Genomic DNA, 18505 nt, shown 5'->3' with positions numbered 1-18505 from the left:
TAGTTATGAATAGTACTCATCAGGCACCTGTTTTTTAAAGTTATAAAATGGAAACAGTTCCTTCAAAAGAATTTCCAATCAGAGGCTGTCAGTTTACAGCTTCCAATCAGAGGCTGCCAGTTTACAGCTTACACTTCCAATCAGAGGCTGCCAGTTTACAGCTTCTACAGAAAGTATGTCAACCTACAATTCAAGGAGGCCAGAGACTACCTGCCAAATTCGTCGTGATTAGGACTGAATGCACCCCCTCACTTCATACTCTGTCTCCGCAGTAGCCTCTCTTCCCCTCTCCTTCAGGACCCTCATTTGTTGCCATGGTTTATCCATGGTTCAGGCTGACATGGGAATTCTCCTCCCTTCTTGCCCAGTAGTTTTGGGTACCAAGCACTGTTTTCTTGTGGACTGTCCCCTAGCATACCTTGGGATGCATAGTCAGGCATTCTGAGAGGCTGTTCCTCTCTTTAGCCCAAACCTAGGTGTAAGTGCTGAATAAATGAAGGGACCAGAACTTGAAAATATGACAACAAGCCACAGATACAAAACATGATTGATAGGATGAGCAAAATAATGTAAAGATATAAAATGTGACACCTGATGGGCCAGAATATAGATATTGTGTCCAACATCTTTTGGAGAAACACCATCATCTCCACCCTCATCATCCCCATGGTCACATTCCAATCCTTGGTTGTAGGCATTCTTCATCACATCCACCTATCGAAAAAAAAAAAAAAAAGAAGACTGAAATGCCAGAAACAACATCCGCTTTACACTGTTTATGAGGTTTAATTAACAATTGGGCAGCTTCATGAGCCTCAAAAGTATAAAAGGACCCTAAGTGAAAATGGCCTTGGAAACCATCTTTATTTCAATGAACATGAAAGTATTTTCCTACAATATTCCCCTTTTCCTTGGAAATTTTTGTTTGATACATGAATGTTTATAGTGCCAAAGTTCCCAAGAATTAGGATAATCGAGAACCCCAATAAACATCCATTATTTACTAAGTGCCCACTAAGTAACAGGCAGACATGGTGCAAGAAATTGCCCTAGGAACTGAGGTTCCCAACAGTGGATGGCAGAGAGTACCCTCAAGGAATTTACTGTCCAGTGGGACAAGCAAGGAAGGAGGCAAACACAGTGGGGTGCTGTCAGTCCTACTCCAGGGCTATGTATGCTTCTAAGGAAGTGCAGAGCAGGGGCATATACTCAAGCAAGAGGTGGAGGGTGGGCCACAAGGAGGAAAGGGATGACAGGATAAAGGTTTTGTCCACAGAGGAACTAGTATTTTCAAAGGGCTATTGCACAGTGCCATTGTTGAATAAATATATCATTCACTGCCACATTTAACCATAGGATAGGAAATGTGTTGGTCCTTGTAACTCACTGCTTGCAGATAGACACTGGGCTCTCATTAAATATATATTAAATCAAACTTCACCTTATCTCTCTTTTTGCCTGACCTCCTTGACTCCATTCTTTACTAATAAAGTGATGGCAAAAGAGTGTTGTGCCAGGCTTTCATAGGAGATGCCCATAGCACCAACAACGGCCCTGATGTGAGTGGTGCTTAATCACCAGGGCACTGAGCTATATTATGTGAGTATGTTCTCAATGCTTTTGAAATCCAGTGCTTTTAAAATACACCTGCATTATTTCATAATGTGCATGCCACGAGTGAAAAGGAAAAGATAACTTCTACAATAGGAAGACACACTAATGATCTCTGTGGAATCCCTACTAGAGTCTGTACAGTTTCCTTGAGGCCAAGCATTGTACAACATATTACTGAGAAGAACAACTACAAAAAAAAATTAATTTTATTTTATTTTTCAGAAAGAGTTATAAATAAAATTTTTGAAGAATACAAACTTTTTTTTCACATCCCTTCCTCACATGCTCCAATACACCATTAAACTAAAGCCAACTTTTTTTCTGGCAATACACATTTGCATATAGTTTAGTATAGTGTGATAAGTTGGCTAAGAAAAGCGTTTGGAGTGGATAAAACTACTGAAGTCATAAGGCCCAGATCACACAGGCCTTTGCCAACACAGGGCGTTCTGAGGTAATGGAAATGGTAGGTCATGATGCCCCATTTGTCTCGGTAGAGCAATGAAAATCAATCAACTTTTTTTCCTGACATGCATTCTCTAAACTTGTTCCTTTTAGGTTACCCAATATTAACCAAGCTTCTAAAAGTTTTCTTACCAGTTCTCTGGGTCTCATGTTAAAAAGAATTCTTTCTGCGTTCTCGCTGTCATGTCTGCTTTCCATAATGGCCAGTAAAAGTTTAGATGCATTGTTCTAGAGAGACAGAGTGAGTTAATGTGCATGCAAAGTCAATTTCATGGATTAATGATTTCTCTGCATTTGTTTTAATTGAGATTACTAGGACCACTTTTTTAATCAAACGGAATTTAAAACTGCTAATTTCATTTGTCTTGTTAACATTCTAAAATAGAACATTTTACTTCACTGTCAACACAAAATACAACTAATGAATCATGAGAGCTATGTTACAAGAGATATTTTAAATATTGGTGAAAAGGTACTTCAAATGCAAAATTGACTTACTATATACCGCACTAAAATATAATCATATTTTCCCTCACTGTTTCCTAAATAGGCATTTCATAATGATGGTTTAATAAAAAACAAGGTGAACAGGTATCAGTAACATATTTTACAGAAACGGTATACAATTTAAAGAATTAGCACAATTTTTTTTTTTTTTTTTTTTTTGAGGCTGAGTCTGCTCTGTCGCCCAGGCTGGAGTGCAGTGGCCAGATCTCAGCTCACGGCAAGCTCCGCCTCCGGGTTCCCGCCATTCTCCTGCCTCAGCTCCCGAGTAGCTGGGACTACAGGCGCCTGCCACCTCGCCCGGCTAGTTTTTTGTATTTTTAGTAGAGACGGGGTTTCACCGTGTTCGCCAGATGGTCTCGATCTCCTGACCTTGTGATCCGCCCGTCTCGGCCTCCCAAAGTGCTGGGATTACAGGCTTGAGCCACCGCGCCCAGCCACAATTGTTAAAATGAAATATTAATACATATTAGCAAATCGAAATCTAAAATTATATGAGCAATAATTAGAATTAATCTATAAAATTACAAATTCATGTGTTAGAAATATAAACTTATTGATCATGGCTTCCTAGTCTCACTATATGGCAGGCGATATGCAACTTGTTTCCCTTTGGGTTATGAAAGAATATCTTCTATTTTTGCTTAACAGAAAATGAAAATAGCTTATGTTGTCTTTGAAGTATTCTAATTTGTTTTATCAATATATTATCTCAACCATTTCTACCTACAGATATCAAAAATATTTCTGATACAATTTATAATCCAAAATAGATACTCAGAGTTACAGAAAATCTTAGCCAAGAAAGCACAATATCCTAAACATTTTGAAAGATATTACGTTATACTGTGTTTTTAATAGTGCTGGCATAGAATTTTGGCAAATTGCAATGTGAAATTAAATATCCAGGATTTATTTCTACAGTGTGCTCGTAATATTCATTTAGATAACAATCTTAACCTCCACACACAATCTTTGATAGAAGTACAAAAGAACTGGAGTTAACATGGCTTTAAGATGCTTCTAAGTGACTCAAAGTTAACATATCATAGGATGAAAATTAAATTGAATTGTGTTTGGTCTAAATAATGACCACGCAAATTTTGTTAAAGTTGTGCAAATCAATTCTCCTGGGTAGTTTTAACACCAAATTCTATCCAACTATTTCCCCCCGCCACAGAAGTATAGCCTAAAGATCATCTTAAGTGACCAATAACAGTGACGATGATGAAGATGATGATTGACACTAATGTCACTGACTCATTATGAAAAGACTACTATTTTGGGGGAAAGGTAGTATTATCTTTTTCTGCTCCATTTTCATATTTTGCAGACTTGAACCAATCCTAAAATTCTCTTCAACAATCTAGTATCCCACATAAATAACATACCTAAAAGAGTAAGGTTCTAGGATTAGTGGAGAGCTTAAATCCTAGGAGTAATCTGAACAGATCATGGAATTCAAAGCTAAAACCTTGGCAACACTGACAGTGTTATCTAATGAACCTTCCCTCAGCAGGCCCAATACATGATAGCTTAAAAATACATCCAATTTCAGAATGCTATTGGCAATACGGTATTTTTTCTAGCCAATCTTCTTTTCCATATAATGTCAGAAGAATAGAAATCTTATAAATGGCCTAATGAAATATGAATCAAATTGGGAGTATGAGTTCCACAAAATCAAATGGAAATATCAGTGTTAGTGTAGGAGTTTCTTCTTAAAGAAGCCACATTCTTTAAAAACAAAACAAAGCAGAAATCTTTACCTATTTACAAGCAAAGCACTTCATATTTACAGCTCAGTTTTGCAAATGAAAATAAAAAGGACAACAAATATGAAAAAGTAATAGAATCTCATACTAAATGAGTATATAAAGCTAAGTATACTTAAAATTAGGGATGATTAAGCAATTAAATTCAGGAACGAATGACATAAAATAAAACCTTAATAATTATTAATATGACTTTTTTTAATGTTAAAGATAACTTATTATTTAAAGTACCCTATGCATGGAAATCCCTTAAATTTCTAATACATATTATTTTGTCTTACAAACATTGTTCTTATATCGGACACATGTACAAAGCCTCAAAGATGGTTTAGAAAAGTACACATGCCTCATTCACTAGGAAAAAAAGACTATACTTTAAATATTTCAAGTCAAATCTATATTTGGTATTTTGACTTATCCAACTGTCATATTTTTAAAAGGTAACAATTGTACATACTAAAATTAATAAAAATTTAAATAATTTTTTTTAAAAAAGCATTTTCATTTGATTAGTTGATAATATCTTTGTGCTGTTAAGTGATGCCCTCTCACTTATTTTTTTTACACAGGCTTTGATTTGTAAATAATCTATATGCTTATACTTTATTTTACATGGATGAGTCATTCAGTATTTCTGCCCATTAAGTTTAATTAACTACAAAAGAAATTTAAAGGTATAGTCTTTAGACTAACGAAGGATTTTAAAAGCCAAAGATCAAGACCTGTCTATGTTGTTTCTTAATGAATTATGGTTAAAGATGAAATTAAGATAAAACAACAAAAATTTTTCTAATAACTTGAATTTAAGCTGACTATCTCACAGGCTGGTTTCATTAACTGAAGCATGATGGTAATGCATCAAAGCGCGAAAGTACATCTATGTAAGAATCACCTTCTCTAATCTATGAATAGAAAGAACAGAAGCTTATACATATTATAACTGAAAACATGAAAAAATACAAACCCATCTCTTCTATTAAAGAAGCAGTTAAGCTAGGTGTGGTGGCATGCACCTGTAATCCCAGCTTATCAGGAGGTGAATGCTGGAGGATCACATGGGCCCAGGAGTTCAGTATCAGCCTGGGCAACATAGTGAGACCCTGACTCAAAAAAACAAAATAAAGATAAAGAAGCATATGCTTACTAAGAGCCTTTAGCACAATCTTCACATAAACATATGTACTTTCCATTGTAATACCTAAACCTAAATTTAGAAACAGAATTAGAAAAATATCCTTCCTATTCTTCTTGGCTACAAATTTATCCATACAAAGTTAAATTTAATTACACATTCTTTATAGTCTTAGATAGACCAGGCTTCACAGAGAAATTGTAATTTAAGCAAGGATTATTTTTTCCTCTTTAACCCTAAACACAATAATGTGGTCTTTACTAGCTCATCTCAATTGAATATCATGCCTTAGCATTTGGGCTTTATATAATTTATTGTGTATATTAATTTGTGCTCCTGAGCTCTTATAAATGAAACTGCTGGGAACTGTGTACAAGGCTTAAATTAAAGAAACCTCTTAAAGAGAGTGTGGATATCACTGAAAGTATTTTGGGGAAAAACAAAATTTTAATGTAAAAGAGAACAACTTCTAGAAAGAATAGAGCCATAAAACTAAAATGCAGCACTCCTTTGACTTTGTCTAATTCCTTGTGACTTTCTAGGTGGAATTCTGTGGTCAATGTGTTTTAAAAATATATCAACACCTTTTGCTTCTCCCTATAAAGAAAAATATAAAATAAAAACTAGACCAGGCACGATGGCTCATGCTTATAATGCCAGCACTTTGGGAGGCTGAGGTAGGCGGATCACAAGGTCAGGAGTTCCAGACAAGTCTGGCCAACACAGTGAAACCCTATCTCTACTAAAAATACAAAAATTAGCTGGGCATGGCGGCAGGCACCTGTAATCTCAGCTACTCGGGAAGCTGAGGCAGGAGAATTGCTTGAACCTGGGAGGAGGAGGTTGCAGCGAGCCGAGATCGCGCCACTGCACTCCAGCTTAGGCAGCAGAGCTAGACTCCATCTCAAAAAGTCAAGTAAAATAAAATAAAAATAAAAATAAAAACAAAAGGGAAATCATGAAACATAGTGGCTGCTTGGAGAACTTCCAGGAAAGGACCTTGCCATGGAATATTACCTCAAAGCTAACTTCACATTGCATCCGGAGTTTAGTAAGTACTGTACTTTCACTATCCCTTTCTGTCAATTGATTCGTTGAAAACATGATAGTATGCTTGTGACAAGAGCTGCTTAAAGATTATACTATAGAAACTGTAGCTTTTCTGGCCTGAACAGTGGATTCGCTCTACCTTTAGCTGGAGCACCAGATCCATTCGGTATTTACCAAGAGGGTTTATGTCACTCAGAATCAAAGCAATGATGATATCAATCCCATTAGACTCATGTGTAGCGATACAGGTCTAGAAAACAAAATATTTGTTTAAAATAGCATTTGATTCACAACAGAATAGCACAGAACTAACAGGATATAAAGCAACATAAAAACCTTAATTTTTGACCTTTAAAAAATAGCTGAGATTTGCCTTTAAGCATTTGACTTATTCTTTTGTATAGGGTCTGGCAATTAATTGATTAGTATTGCTCAAATGGCCTTGTATGCAGAACACACAGAGAGACACTGCATGAAGCACATATCTTTTAAAATATACTGTGTTTACAGAATTTCGGAGACTACTGGTTAAGTTAAATATCCTTTCATTCAATAAACTTTAATATACCAATCAACGGAGGAGTTCTTTAAGGTCAGAATTTTAAGATCTGAATTATCCTCAATAAAAGAATTTTCCCATTTATGAAAGACATGTGTCCCTCATACCTGAGATTTGTAGGCAAATTTTATAGTACCGATGAAGCAATTTAAATTGATTGCTACTTATTGCTAAACTGATGACAAGAGATGCTGCTGTCCACGCCAGGTGGAAGCGAAGACAAGTAATATAGAGACTCTCCTGATGTCTGGGGATATGCTGTCAATAATGATGGCTGAAGGAAAAATTTACCGAATTTCTTAAACTTACATGAGGGATCTTCATTGGGGAAAATTTATGAAACATCCTGCGAGATAAATATCCACGTTTTGAAGGTTAAGATCAACTGTGCTGGGATTCTCAATTTAATTTTACAGGTCTTAAATCAGGAACTTGTGAGCCAGATTTGTAGGACTATGTGTTAACAATGTAGCACCTTGTCAAGGGGTATGAAAAACTGAAATCCTGGCTAGTTAAATGAAAAAGAACAAAATCAAGACAATTTCGAAATGACTGCTTTTTCAGCATGGGCCTTATTTCTCCCTCCATACAACGGAGTTTTTATTCCTCTGACACAGAGGAAAGGTGTTTTCTACCCATCTCCTACCTTTGCTGAGGTTCTTTTGCTCATTAAAATATTTGCCAAACTTAAAGAGAATCTTTTTGCAGATCATCTCCAGAATTTGCCAGCAATCTTTCCTCCTACACATTTTCAGAGCAATGGGGAAGTATTTGTGAGGTTCATGTTATTTGAAAATTAGCTTTTACTTTCAGACCTTTTTTGGCTTTACTAAATTACTTTCAAAGTTCACTTCCATTCTCTTATGAGACCAAAACTGGGGAATATTCTTACAAGCTTTCCCGGAAACAGCAGAAGAGACAAATGGTATAATTATTTTCTATTATAGATGTACAAGTTTTTATCAACAACAAAACCAAATCTCTGAATTTGTATGTTTTTCCTTAACTTTAAATCAACATCTAGGTTTTCTTGTATCATTGCTCTGGGAGACTGAAATATAACCCAGAAAAATGCAGGGAAAAATCCACAAACTCTTTTGGTATTTCATATGTACAGTACAGAAAGGGAAAATACCTCCATAACAAATTGTTTATGGCAAAATTGTCCTGTTTTTATTTTATACACCTATGCATGTACATATGTGTGCATATGTTCCTAAATATATGTGTGTGTGCAGATACCATGTGCATATGTGTGTACATCTCATGTAAACTGCAATTTTTAAAAAAGCAAATTTCTTTTTCACATTTTTCTATGTCAATTGTTGTTGTTTTTGCTCTCAATGGCTTCTTTAATATTTATATCCAGAAATGTTTATGACTTGAAAACTCTGTCTTCTGGACTGATCCATGCTTATGATGGTAGCTCCATGATGCCTGAGAGGAGGTGATACAGTCAACTGGCAAACTTTCAGGTGGCATCCCTGCCCTTAATTGACCCAAGTGTCCTGCCTTCTACTCCCACAATATGTCCTTGATATCCAAGCAAACAAAATCAGAGGCAAACATTCTGGAAATGAGACTTGAAACTGTGCCCTCCAGAATGTAATATAGTCGAAAGAGCACTCGATTTAGACTCAGAATCAAAAGTCCTTAGTTGTAAGAGTGGCTCTACAACTTACTGATTCTGTCACTCTGAAACTCTGGAAAGTCACTTAATCTTTGAGTTAGAGCCTATTCATCAGCAAAGTAGGAATAATGACACCTATTCACAAGTGTATTGTGCATATAAAAGAAACAACATATACTACTCCTTGTAGGGGTGCCAAAGGAGCCAAAGAAAGTTTATTCCACAAATCCTGGAAAGGTTCACTAAAGATGAAAACTGGGTGGTGGTCATGACACATATTTCACTTTTTTCAGTAAGTCGATTTTTATCTTGAACATTTTCATGGGAATTGTTCTTACAATGAAATTATATACAAATACAGCATAGCATTTCCTCGTCTATAATTCAGTCTTTGCTTGTTTTATTAGGAAAGTAAAAATGTCTGGCACAGCAAGAAGAAAGATCTTTCAAGTGCACACAGAGATTGGCTCCTTCCCCAACTTAATCCCTTTACTAATTAGTCATGAATACTTCTCGTTACCTGATTTTCATGGCAGGGGCCCTGGCAATACTCAGTCAAGCTCTCCAGGGTCTGGTTGACCAGTGCTACGTTCTTCTCATTGATGTAGAGACCCAACAGGCCCAGGCCACCGGTTGTACTTCCGCAAATGCAGTCCAGAAACTGAAGGGTCTCACAGACAAGGTTGTAATTTGTTTTGTTGTTTTGATTCCTCAAGAAGTTCTGAAGGCAAAAGAAAATAAAACTGAAGGGTTACAAAAATTCACTGTGCTGATTGTTTGTTGTTCTCCCCATGTGTGCGCTTTTCTTTTTTTTCTTTTTCTTTTATTTTTTATTATACTTTAAGTTCTAGGGTACATGAGCATAACGTGCAGGTTGCGCTTTTCTAACTTTTCTTTGTAAGAAAATTATTCACATTTATTAAAATTGTCCTCCATTTAAGGAGGGAGAAAGGCCCTTAGGCCTTAGGTTTTTCCTCAAGCATCTACCTATCTATATATATATACACACACACGCACACACACACATACATATACACACACACGTATGTACTATATATAATATATAATATATTGTGCCTTTGTGTATATATATACATATTTTATATATATATATCTCAAGATAGTTCATAATAAACATTTCTCAGTGTCATTATCAAACTACACACAGAGGGCAAAAGTAATGAGAAGTGGGAAAAAGAAGAAAAAAACTAGGTAGAAAGAAGTTCATTAGGGAGAGAAGCAAATTTTCAATTATAAATAATCTTATATGAACAGTGCAGCTTCATTGTTCATTGATTATAAATGATATAACCATTATGAAGGGCAACTGGAAGTATCTATCAAAATTTTCAGTTAACATACAGCTCCACTTCTAAAAAGTTTTTCTAGATATATGTACACAAGTACACCAACAGGTTCCCTGCATACTGCTTGTTATACAAACACCAGAAACCATATCATAACTATGGTAATGTGACTGGCTTAATAAACAATAGTACATTCAAACATTAGAATACTATAAAACTATACAAATTTGGTACTTCAACATGTACCAATAAACATAACCTGGCAATAAGTAATTGACTAATAACGGATATTACTAAATGAAAAATGTAAGTTGAGGAATACCATAAAATATGATTTTTTTTTTTTTCTTGAGACAGAGTCTCACTCTGTCACCCAGGCTGGAGTGCAGTGGCAAGATCTTGGCTCACTGCAAGCTCCGCCTCCCGGGTTCATGCCATTCTCCTGTCTCAGCCTCCAGACTAGCTGGGACTACAGGCACCCGCCACCATGCCCAGCTAATTTTTTGTATTTTTTTTAGTAGACACAGGATTTCACCATGTTAGCCAGGATGGTCTTGATCTTCTGACCTTGTGATCCACCCATCTCGGCCTCCCAAAGTGCTGGGATTACAGGCGTGAGCCACCGCGCCTGGCCAGAATACCATAGAATATGATTTTAAAAAAATGTTTACCTGCACAGATCAATATGCTTACGCATGCATAAAAATTTCTAGAAGAAAAAACCTGGACCTTGACAATATTCAGTCAAGTTCTCCAGATTAATCACCTGTTAACAGTGATTTTCTCTGGGGTGTAAACCTAGTAAAAGGGTAAGCTGGAAAGGAAACTTGTTTCCTATTTCAATTTAGTATTTATTTCTATTAATTTATTATTTAATGTGTTTATCTGAATTTATATCTACCATTTATTCTTCTTAAGACAATTTTAAAAGTAGTATTTTCTATACTGATCCCACACTCCTATCAGTAAACTGTTCAATCAGATACTATCTAATGTGCTATATACCCTATACATCTATTTCCTACACTGACAGACGAAATGGGTTAGGATATGCCTCTGGGCACTGATCCAGTATTGTCCCTCCAGAAGCAATGTTTCTGGCCTTGGCCTGCTTGTGTACAAACAATGCAAAACAGCGGCCAAAATTCAAAATTCATAGGCACTCCTAAGTTCATCTATCTAACAAAGGAAAATGCAGGAAAGAAGATATAAGACACTGACTACATTCATTTTTGAATGTATCCACCTTCACTCTAGTTAAAAACATCCTGTTCTATGTTAATTCTGTTTCAAATGAAGACATACAAATATACTCAGTACTCTCACTCGAGAAATATGAATTGGCTTGAAAATAATGAAAGCCCGTTAAGACTATAAAACCATGAAAGATATAGATGAGACAAATACGATCTCTCTCAACAATAAAACCTTACCAGAGAATACTAGGAAGAGAGGATGCCCACTGAGGCTAAAAATATTTGAGGCTAAAAATATTGATGAGGATGATACTGTATGAGCCTGATTTTATTTTATTTTATTTTATTTTATTTTATTTTTGTATAAAAGGATTTTCTTCTTCCTTTTCTTCACCGATACCAAAGTTTCTTCCCATTTCAGAAAAGCACTATTGCTTTTATTGATTATCTTTCCAAAACTCTCTCCAAAACTATTTGTTGGTTTTATTGGAATTTAATTACTTACAAACATAGGTTGTATTCTCAGCTTTCACACAAAACAGAACAAATACCTGCAATTCCCGGTTGTGATTCTCACACAGTAACTGAAGAAATCTCAGTATTGGCTGCATGATGGCAATTGCAGGACTCATTGTCGCTTCCTCTGCAGATTTTTCCTCAGTGTTTCCTGCTTCTGGTCCTGTGCACATAATGTCTATTTCTGGATCCATTTCTCTTCTGTATACACAATATGCTTTGGATGTTGCTGAAGAAGCTTCTGTTAATTGCCCTTTCATTCCCTCTTTTAAATGTAGTGTTGAATCTCTTACTGAAAACAAAGCAGTACTTTTATATTTCTGAGCCAATTTGCTTTTGCTAATTTTTAGAAAAAAAAAAAAAAAAACAACCAGGTACCCAATTCTCTAACAATTGAATTAAAAATAATCTGAAAAAAGGTGCAACAATTTCCAAAAAGGATTTGAGATAGCACTTAAAAGTTAAACTTGCAGTGGGTCATAAAAAAGATCTCAATGCTTAGCAAATGTTAAAAGGACTCATGTCTTTCTGATATATATATATATATATTCATATATATAAACTCATAATATATGAGTTTCATATTCAAGAAGGTAGGAAAATGTAATGAACTTCAAAATGTTAGTGTCTTTATGATTTGTATTTAATACATGGATGATTTTGTTATTCTGAATACCAAGAATCTTTCATTGGAGTTTGGTGTGGTAATTTCTGTTTTTAAAGTTTTATTTTCATGGTCACTTAAAAGATTTGGGGCAGTTTTTCTTTACCATGCATGCCACAGTGAAATCAAACATTTTTCATGTCGTTGGTTGCTTTGCACTGATTATGTCTCATTTAAGTTTAGTCCTGCAGAGCCGTTTTAGGGTCAACCCATGACCAAAATTCTTTATGGATGATCAGAGCCACAGTGGGGATAATTAAACCAACAGAAGAGAGATGACAAATGTTAATGAGATTTAAACGCTATTCCCCTCTTTTCTCTCACTCTGTTCTCCCAAATACCCAAATGCTTCTTTACCTCTCATTCGTGGACCAGATGTCATCAATTCATTGTCATCGTCCCTTTTTTTGCTACCTAAATCTATGGTATTAACTGTCACTGTTGATCTTATTTCTTTCTGAGCAGCCTTCATTCGATCATAGAGAACTTTAAAGAATTTTTCTGACTTTTTTTGTTCATGCAACTGCTGGTAGAAAGAATACTGCAAGAAAACATATTTTAAGACATCAATACCCAAGGGGAGACAAATAGTGTTTTTATGCTTGAAATAAACATAAGCATTATAGGTAAAAGCACATACTTAATACACTACCCATTATTATTTCATAAATTGACAGCCTTTGCCAGTTTCTTGTACTATTTAATGTGTACTAATAATAGTTGGTATTTACTTAGCATTTTCCACTAAACTCCAACATATTTTCGTATGCTGTTTAATTTATCCTTACTGGTTATATATTTTTTAAAATGTACAGGGACATTATAAGAAGTTGTATGGAAAGAATTCTTTGATTTTTATATTATGATAAAGTCATGCATTGATTCAACATGTATGTCTTGAGTGCCTACTATGTGTCAAGCCCTCTGTTAATAGGGATAGAACAAAAATGGAAACCAACCACAATCCTTGCTCTCATAAGTTTGTAATCTAAAGTGGAAAATAGCCATCAATCCAATGATCACCCTGTATAAACATGAGTTTATGGAAAGTTACAAAGGACTATTTTTCTCTTTATCTAAATTACAGCACATTTTAGAAATTTAGAAAGTGTTACCACGGTAGCCTCACTCATGGGATCTCACTGATAAACAGGTACCAACTTCTTTTGGTACCTCATTAGCTACATTGTTTTGCATGGGGTCTCAGACAAATCCACCTTAAAATAAATTTAGTCAATAATGAGGCAGAAATGGTTCAGAAACAAAAGTATGATAAAATGTATCTTTGTAAGATGTGGAAATATTCAGCCCTGGGAAGATTTACCCAATTCTTGTCTGCTCAATGCCTTATGGAAGTGTCCAGGAGAAGCAGGAGGAGGTAGGAAAGATAACACATTCCAGGGAAGATAGAATTTGAAATGGGTGGGGAAATTATAACGTATTACTACCAAGATTATGAGATAGACACAAGACAAGATAAATATCATTTGTAAATTAATAAAGATAGTAACTCCCTAACTATAGTGAATAAAAGAGTTATATAAGCTTGAGGAGAGATAGTATGAAGAAAACATAAGAAAAAATAATTTCCAGATCAAGCAGAACTGGTCCTATTCCAATATAAGAACATTTAAATAGCCAAATTTGGGGAGTTTGCCTCCAGGATATGCTTTCCTTTAGGAATTCCTGGAACCATGACCCACAGGTCTTGGGATCCATAACTGAGACTCTAATGACATCAGGTCTTGAAATGGTTGCCTACCCTGCAATTTTCTCTATGCACAATGTATATACACAGAGTGTCTTATGAAGCCTTAGACGTCAGCTGCACACCTACAAGGGTAAGCTCCTACACAGAAGGCGAGCAACCCTCAAGAAATAAGGCCAAAAAGTCACGGTAACCATCGCAACCACAGTAAAACAGTCAAGCTGGTTTTGTTAATTCAAACAATAAATGCAGCATCCACAGACCTCTACAATCCCATGAATTAAACAGATGATAAAGTTTGAATCTTTTCAATATAACGGGGTTAGAAGGTGGAAGGAGTTTCCAATATATTAATGAGGAGTTATGAGAACTTTGTGGCTCTATTAAAACAAAGTTTCATAATTTACGTAGTTCTTCCGTATACATCACTTCATAGATACTTTCAATTCAACAGTATGATGAATAGAGTGTTCTTAGTTCCAATTTATAGATTCATAAAATGAGGTTTAGTAAAGATGAGTGACTTGCCCAATATTATGTAACTAGTAAGGGGTAGAGCTAGGATTTAAATCTAGATTTTCTGACTCTAAATCACTATATGTATAAAACAACCTCTTACGATCAAAACACTAGATTATTTACATAGATAACACCTTTTAAGAACCAGGTATCTACAATGCTTAACAACATGATTATTATTATTATTTATTTTATTTTATTTTTATTTTTTTTGAGATGGTGTCTTGCTCTGCCACCCAGGCTGGAGTGCAGTGGCCGGATCTTAGCTCACTGCAAGCTCCGCTTCCCAGGTTTAGGCCATTCTCCTGCCTCAGCCTCCCCAGTAGCTGGGACTACAGGCGCCCACCACCACACCTGGCTAGTTTTTTGTATTTTTTTAGTAGAGACGGGGTTTCACCATGTTAGCCAGGATGGTCTCGATCTCCTGACCTCGTGATCCGCCCGTCTCGGCCTCCCAAAGTGCTGGGATTACAGCCACCGCGAACAACACGACTTTTAAAAGGAAAAGTAGGTTTCATATATATTTATATAATCTCAACAAGTAGCATAAGGATTCCTCTCACTAAAGATATGATTTTTGCTTAGGAAACTACCTCTATTAGCTGCACAGAGTGTAAGAGGAAAGAAACTCCAAGTGTTTTGGAACTAAGGGGGATGGATAAACAGATATGTGTGACAGGGGAGTGGAAGAGGCAGAGAAGGGAAGGGAAGTGAGAATGGAGAAAGACAAGAGCATGATGCAGGGAGAATCCTCAAGTGAAATATCCTAGGGGTGAGGATGGGGATGATTATTCCTAGAAAATAGATGCTTATTGCATCTAAGAGCACAGATCTGGAGCCAGACTGCATGGATTTGAAACCTGGCTCTATCTCTAACTAGCAACGTAAGCTTGGGTCTATCTCAGTTTCTTCTTCAGTAAAATAGGATAACATACCAGTTACCTCGCAGGTTGTTTGAATATTAGCCAAGGTAATACACACAAATCACAAAGAACAGTGCCTCGTATTTAGTAGGTATGATTTTTCTTATTGCTATCATTAAGTTCCATGTGAAACTGTAATAGAAGTACCTCCTGTATCCTCCCCTTCAGTTGATCTTTAATAAAGTATAGAACATACATATGTTGACTTAATGTAGTTAGAAAGGAAGAAATTAAGGAAGGGGCTGCAATTCTCAGCATGACAGAAGCAGGGGTGTTAAGAATCTACGTGCTGAAAAAGCAAGACTGTTTCTGGCTAAGGAGACAGTGAGAATGTAAAACCCCTGGGGAACTGGCAAGTATATTGGGGAGGAGTGTGCTTTAGACTGCTATAGGGCAAGGAATAAGATTTGAGCTAATCTCAACTAGACCTCTTAGAGCCAGGAAAACATAGTTGCCACCTGGGTTATACAACGTGAGACATCCGAGTAGAGGAAGGCTGGTACCTATTGTCATAATCCATCTTAAAAGAAGGTTTTCATATATAAAAGTAATTTAACGCTGTTTCATCAACAAATATTTGTTGAATGGCTATAAAGCACTGTAGACATAAAGAATAGGATATGATCCCCTATACTGAAGAAGTTGCAATTCAATTGGAGAGGCAGGGTGTCATACAAATTACAACCAAACAAAGTAGCACATGCAAAATGCCAAGTGGGTATTAAAGAAACAAGTGCATAGGAGCTGAGATAAGGGAATGGACACCAAATGCCTCAGACAAGCTAGGAAAGACTTTGTGAAGAAGAAAGAATTTGATTAGGACCATACATTCACAGATCCATTCCCTCCTGCACACTGATTGAACCCCAAGATTGGTCCAGACACAAGGGGTACCAAGATGAATAAAATGTAGTTTCAACCTTTAAGGGCTTATAATTTACTAGACAGCACCTGATACACACATGAAGAGGCACAAAAAGGTGGCAGAAATGGCCGGGCCTGGTGGCTCACGCCTGTAATCCCAGCATTTTTGGAGGCCAAGACAGGTGGATCACCTGAGGTCAGGAGATGGAGACCAGCCTGGCCAACAGGATGAAACCCTCTCTCTAGTAAAAATACAAAAAATTAGCCAGGCATGGTGGTGGGTTCCTGTAATCCCAGCTACTCAGCAGGCTGAGGCAGGAGAATCGCTTGAACCCAGGAGGCGGAAGTTGAAGTGAGCCAAGATTGTACCATTGCACTCCAGACTGGGCAACAAGGGTGAAACTTGTTGGTGAAACTTGTTGTTTGGTGAAACTTGTTGTTTGGTGAAACAAAAACAAACAAACAAAAAACAGTGGCAGAAATGTCATTAAAGACGTCCACAGGTTATAACAGGGGCATACAGTAAGCAGTAATCAATTCTACCCAGTGAGATACAGAGCCTGAAAAGGCTTCTAGGAGAAATGCATTGAGTTGAATCCTCAAAGAGGAGAAAGCAGCATGAGAAATAACACAACACATTTGAGGAATAACAAAGAGCTAAGTGTAGCTGATGCATAAGAGGAAGGATGGAGGAGGCAAGAGGGTGGAAGAACAAGGGAAAGTTGGAAAATTTGAAGAGAACAGGAAGGATCTTATGGACTGTAGCAGTGAGTTTGCCTTTATAGGGCAGGTGACAGATTTTAAGCAGAAGAATAGCATGTTTTTGGAAAGGCATCTTTGAAGGCAACATGAAGAATGATTTGGAGAAGGGCAAAACTAGAAGCAGGGACACCTCTTAGAAGACTACTTGTCACTGTCTGGGAAAGGATAAGGAGGATCTGTAGTGAGAGCTGGAAAAGCAGGGATTGAAAAATAATAGAGTATGGATATGAGGGATATTAAGGGGGTAGAATCACAGAAGTTGGTCATCAGTGGGATGTTCAGGAAGAGAGTAAGTGAGGGTGGAGAAGTTAAGTTCAAGGCTGACCATCATTTCCTGATCAGACAACTGGGTAGATGCAGTGCCAATCACTGAGAGAGGTAATGGCAAAAGCAGCAGTGGGTGTATGGAGAACAACAGCAGATTCCATGTGAGATATGTTGAGCTTAAGACATTTGTGCACATGCCACTAAATATTCTGGAAGACAGCTGGATACAGAGTTTAGAACATCAGTGAGTTCAGAAGCATCCAAACACAGTAAACATTAAAGGTGTGGAAATGAATGAGGTCAGGCTGGAGAACAAACAGAGTGAGAAGAGAGAGTGCAAAGAAACTTGGGAGATGTCAGGATTCAAGAGTTAAGTAGAGGAAGAAAAACCTTTGCAGAAGGCTAAGAAGAAATGGCAGGAGGTAGAAGACAAGCTGGAGAGGGTGGTGTCCCAAGACCCAGGCAGAAAAGGTTTCAAGAAGAAAGAAAAAGTCACTAGTGGCAAATGCCACAGAAAATCACATAAAGAAGGAATGAAAAACATTTCGGTTGTGAAGAGATCTTAGGGGAACAACTTGCCAGGAATTTATAAGTAGAAGGTGCAGTTTCCAATGGGAGCTGGCTTATTCCGCAGCAATATGAGGATACAAGTAAGCAAAACTAAGTGCGAAGGATGAAGGATGATCCCATCTGGTGACCCTTAGTGGCCTAGAAACAGAAATCTAGAAAAGACTGTAATCCTAAGGATTTCTTCTAGAGATGCCCCCTACCAAAAAAAAAAAAAAAAAAAAATACTGTCACTTCTGTCCACTGAACAAGTCTCTATCTAATGTTATGTGGTTGCCTGGACACTTTCTCTAGAAAGTCCCAGTTGACAGAACTTCCTGGTTTAAGTCTGAATAGTATTTTGTCATGTTCATAAACCACATTTTTAAAAATCATTCATCCACTGATAAGTAAAATAGTGGAATCTAAAAATGCTGAAGTCATAGAAGTAGACAGTGGAACATTGGTCGAAGAGTCCAGTTTCAGTTAAACAGGAGGAGTAAG

At 36.7% G+C, this 18505-nt stretch overlaps 1 protein-coding gene across 2 annotated transcripts in view; it reads right to left on the bottom strand.

Moving 5' to 3' along the window:
* Positions 1 to 18505, bottom strand: part of ITPR2 (inositol 1,4,5-trisphosphate receptor type 2) — a 493382-nt gene that overhangs the window by 139447 nt on the left and 335430 nt on the right. For both annotated transcript variants that reach the window (XM_033222612.1, XM_033222613.1), the window contains 6 exons: positions 12770 to 12953; positions 11784 to 12040; positions 9250 to 9450; positions 6680 to 6790; positions 2212 to 2307; positions 592 to 714 (listed from right to left, as the gene is read on the bottom strand). In XM_033222612.1, the coding sequence (XP_033078503.1) occupies positions 592 to 714; positions 2212 to 2307; positions 6680 to 6790; positions 9250 to 9450; positions 11784 to 12040; positions 12770 to 12953 (972 nt within the window). The remainder of the gene's footprint in view (positions 1 to 591; positions 715 to 2211; positions 2308 to 6679; positions 6791 to 9249; positions 9451 to 11783; positions 12041 to 12769; positions 12954 to 18505) is intronic.

The sequence above is a fragment of the Trachypithecus francoisi genome, unplaced genomic scaffold (assembly GCF_009764315.1).
Source record: "Trachypithecus francoisi isolate TF-2019V2 unplaced genomic scaffold, Tfra_2.0 Lachesis_group11, whole genome shotgun sequence".
Lineage (NCBI taxonomy): Eukaryota > Metazoa > Chordata > Mammalia > Primates > Cercopithecidae > Trachypithecus > Trachypithecus francoisi.
This window is presented reverse-complemented; position numbering and strand designations above follow the sequence as displayed.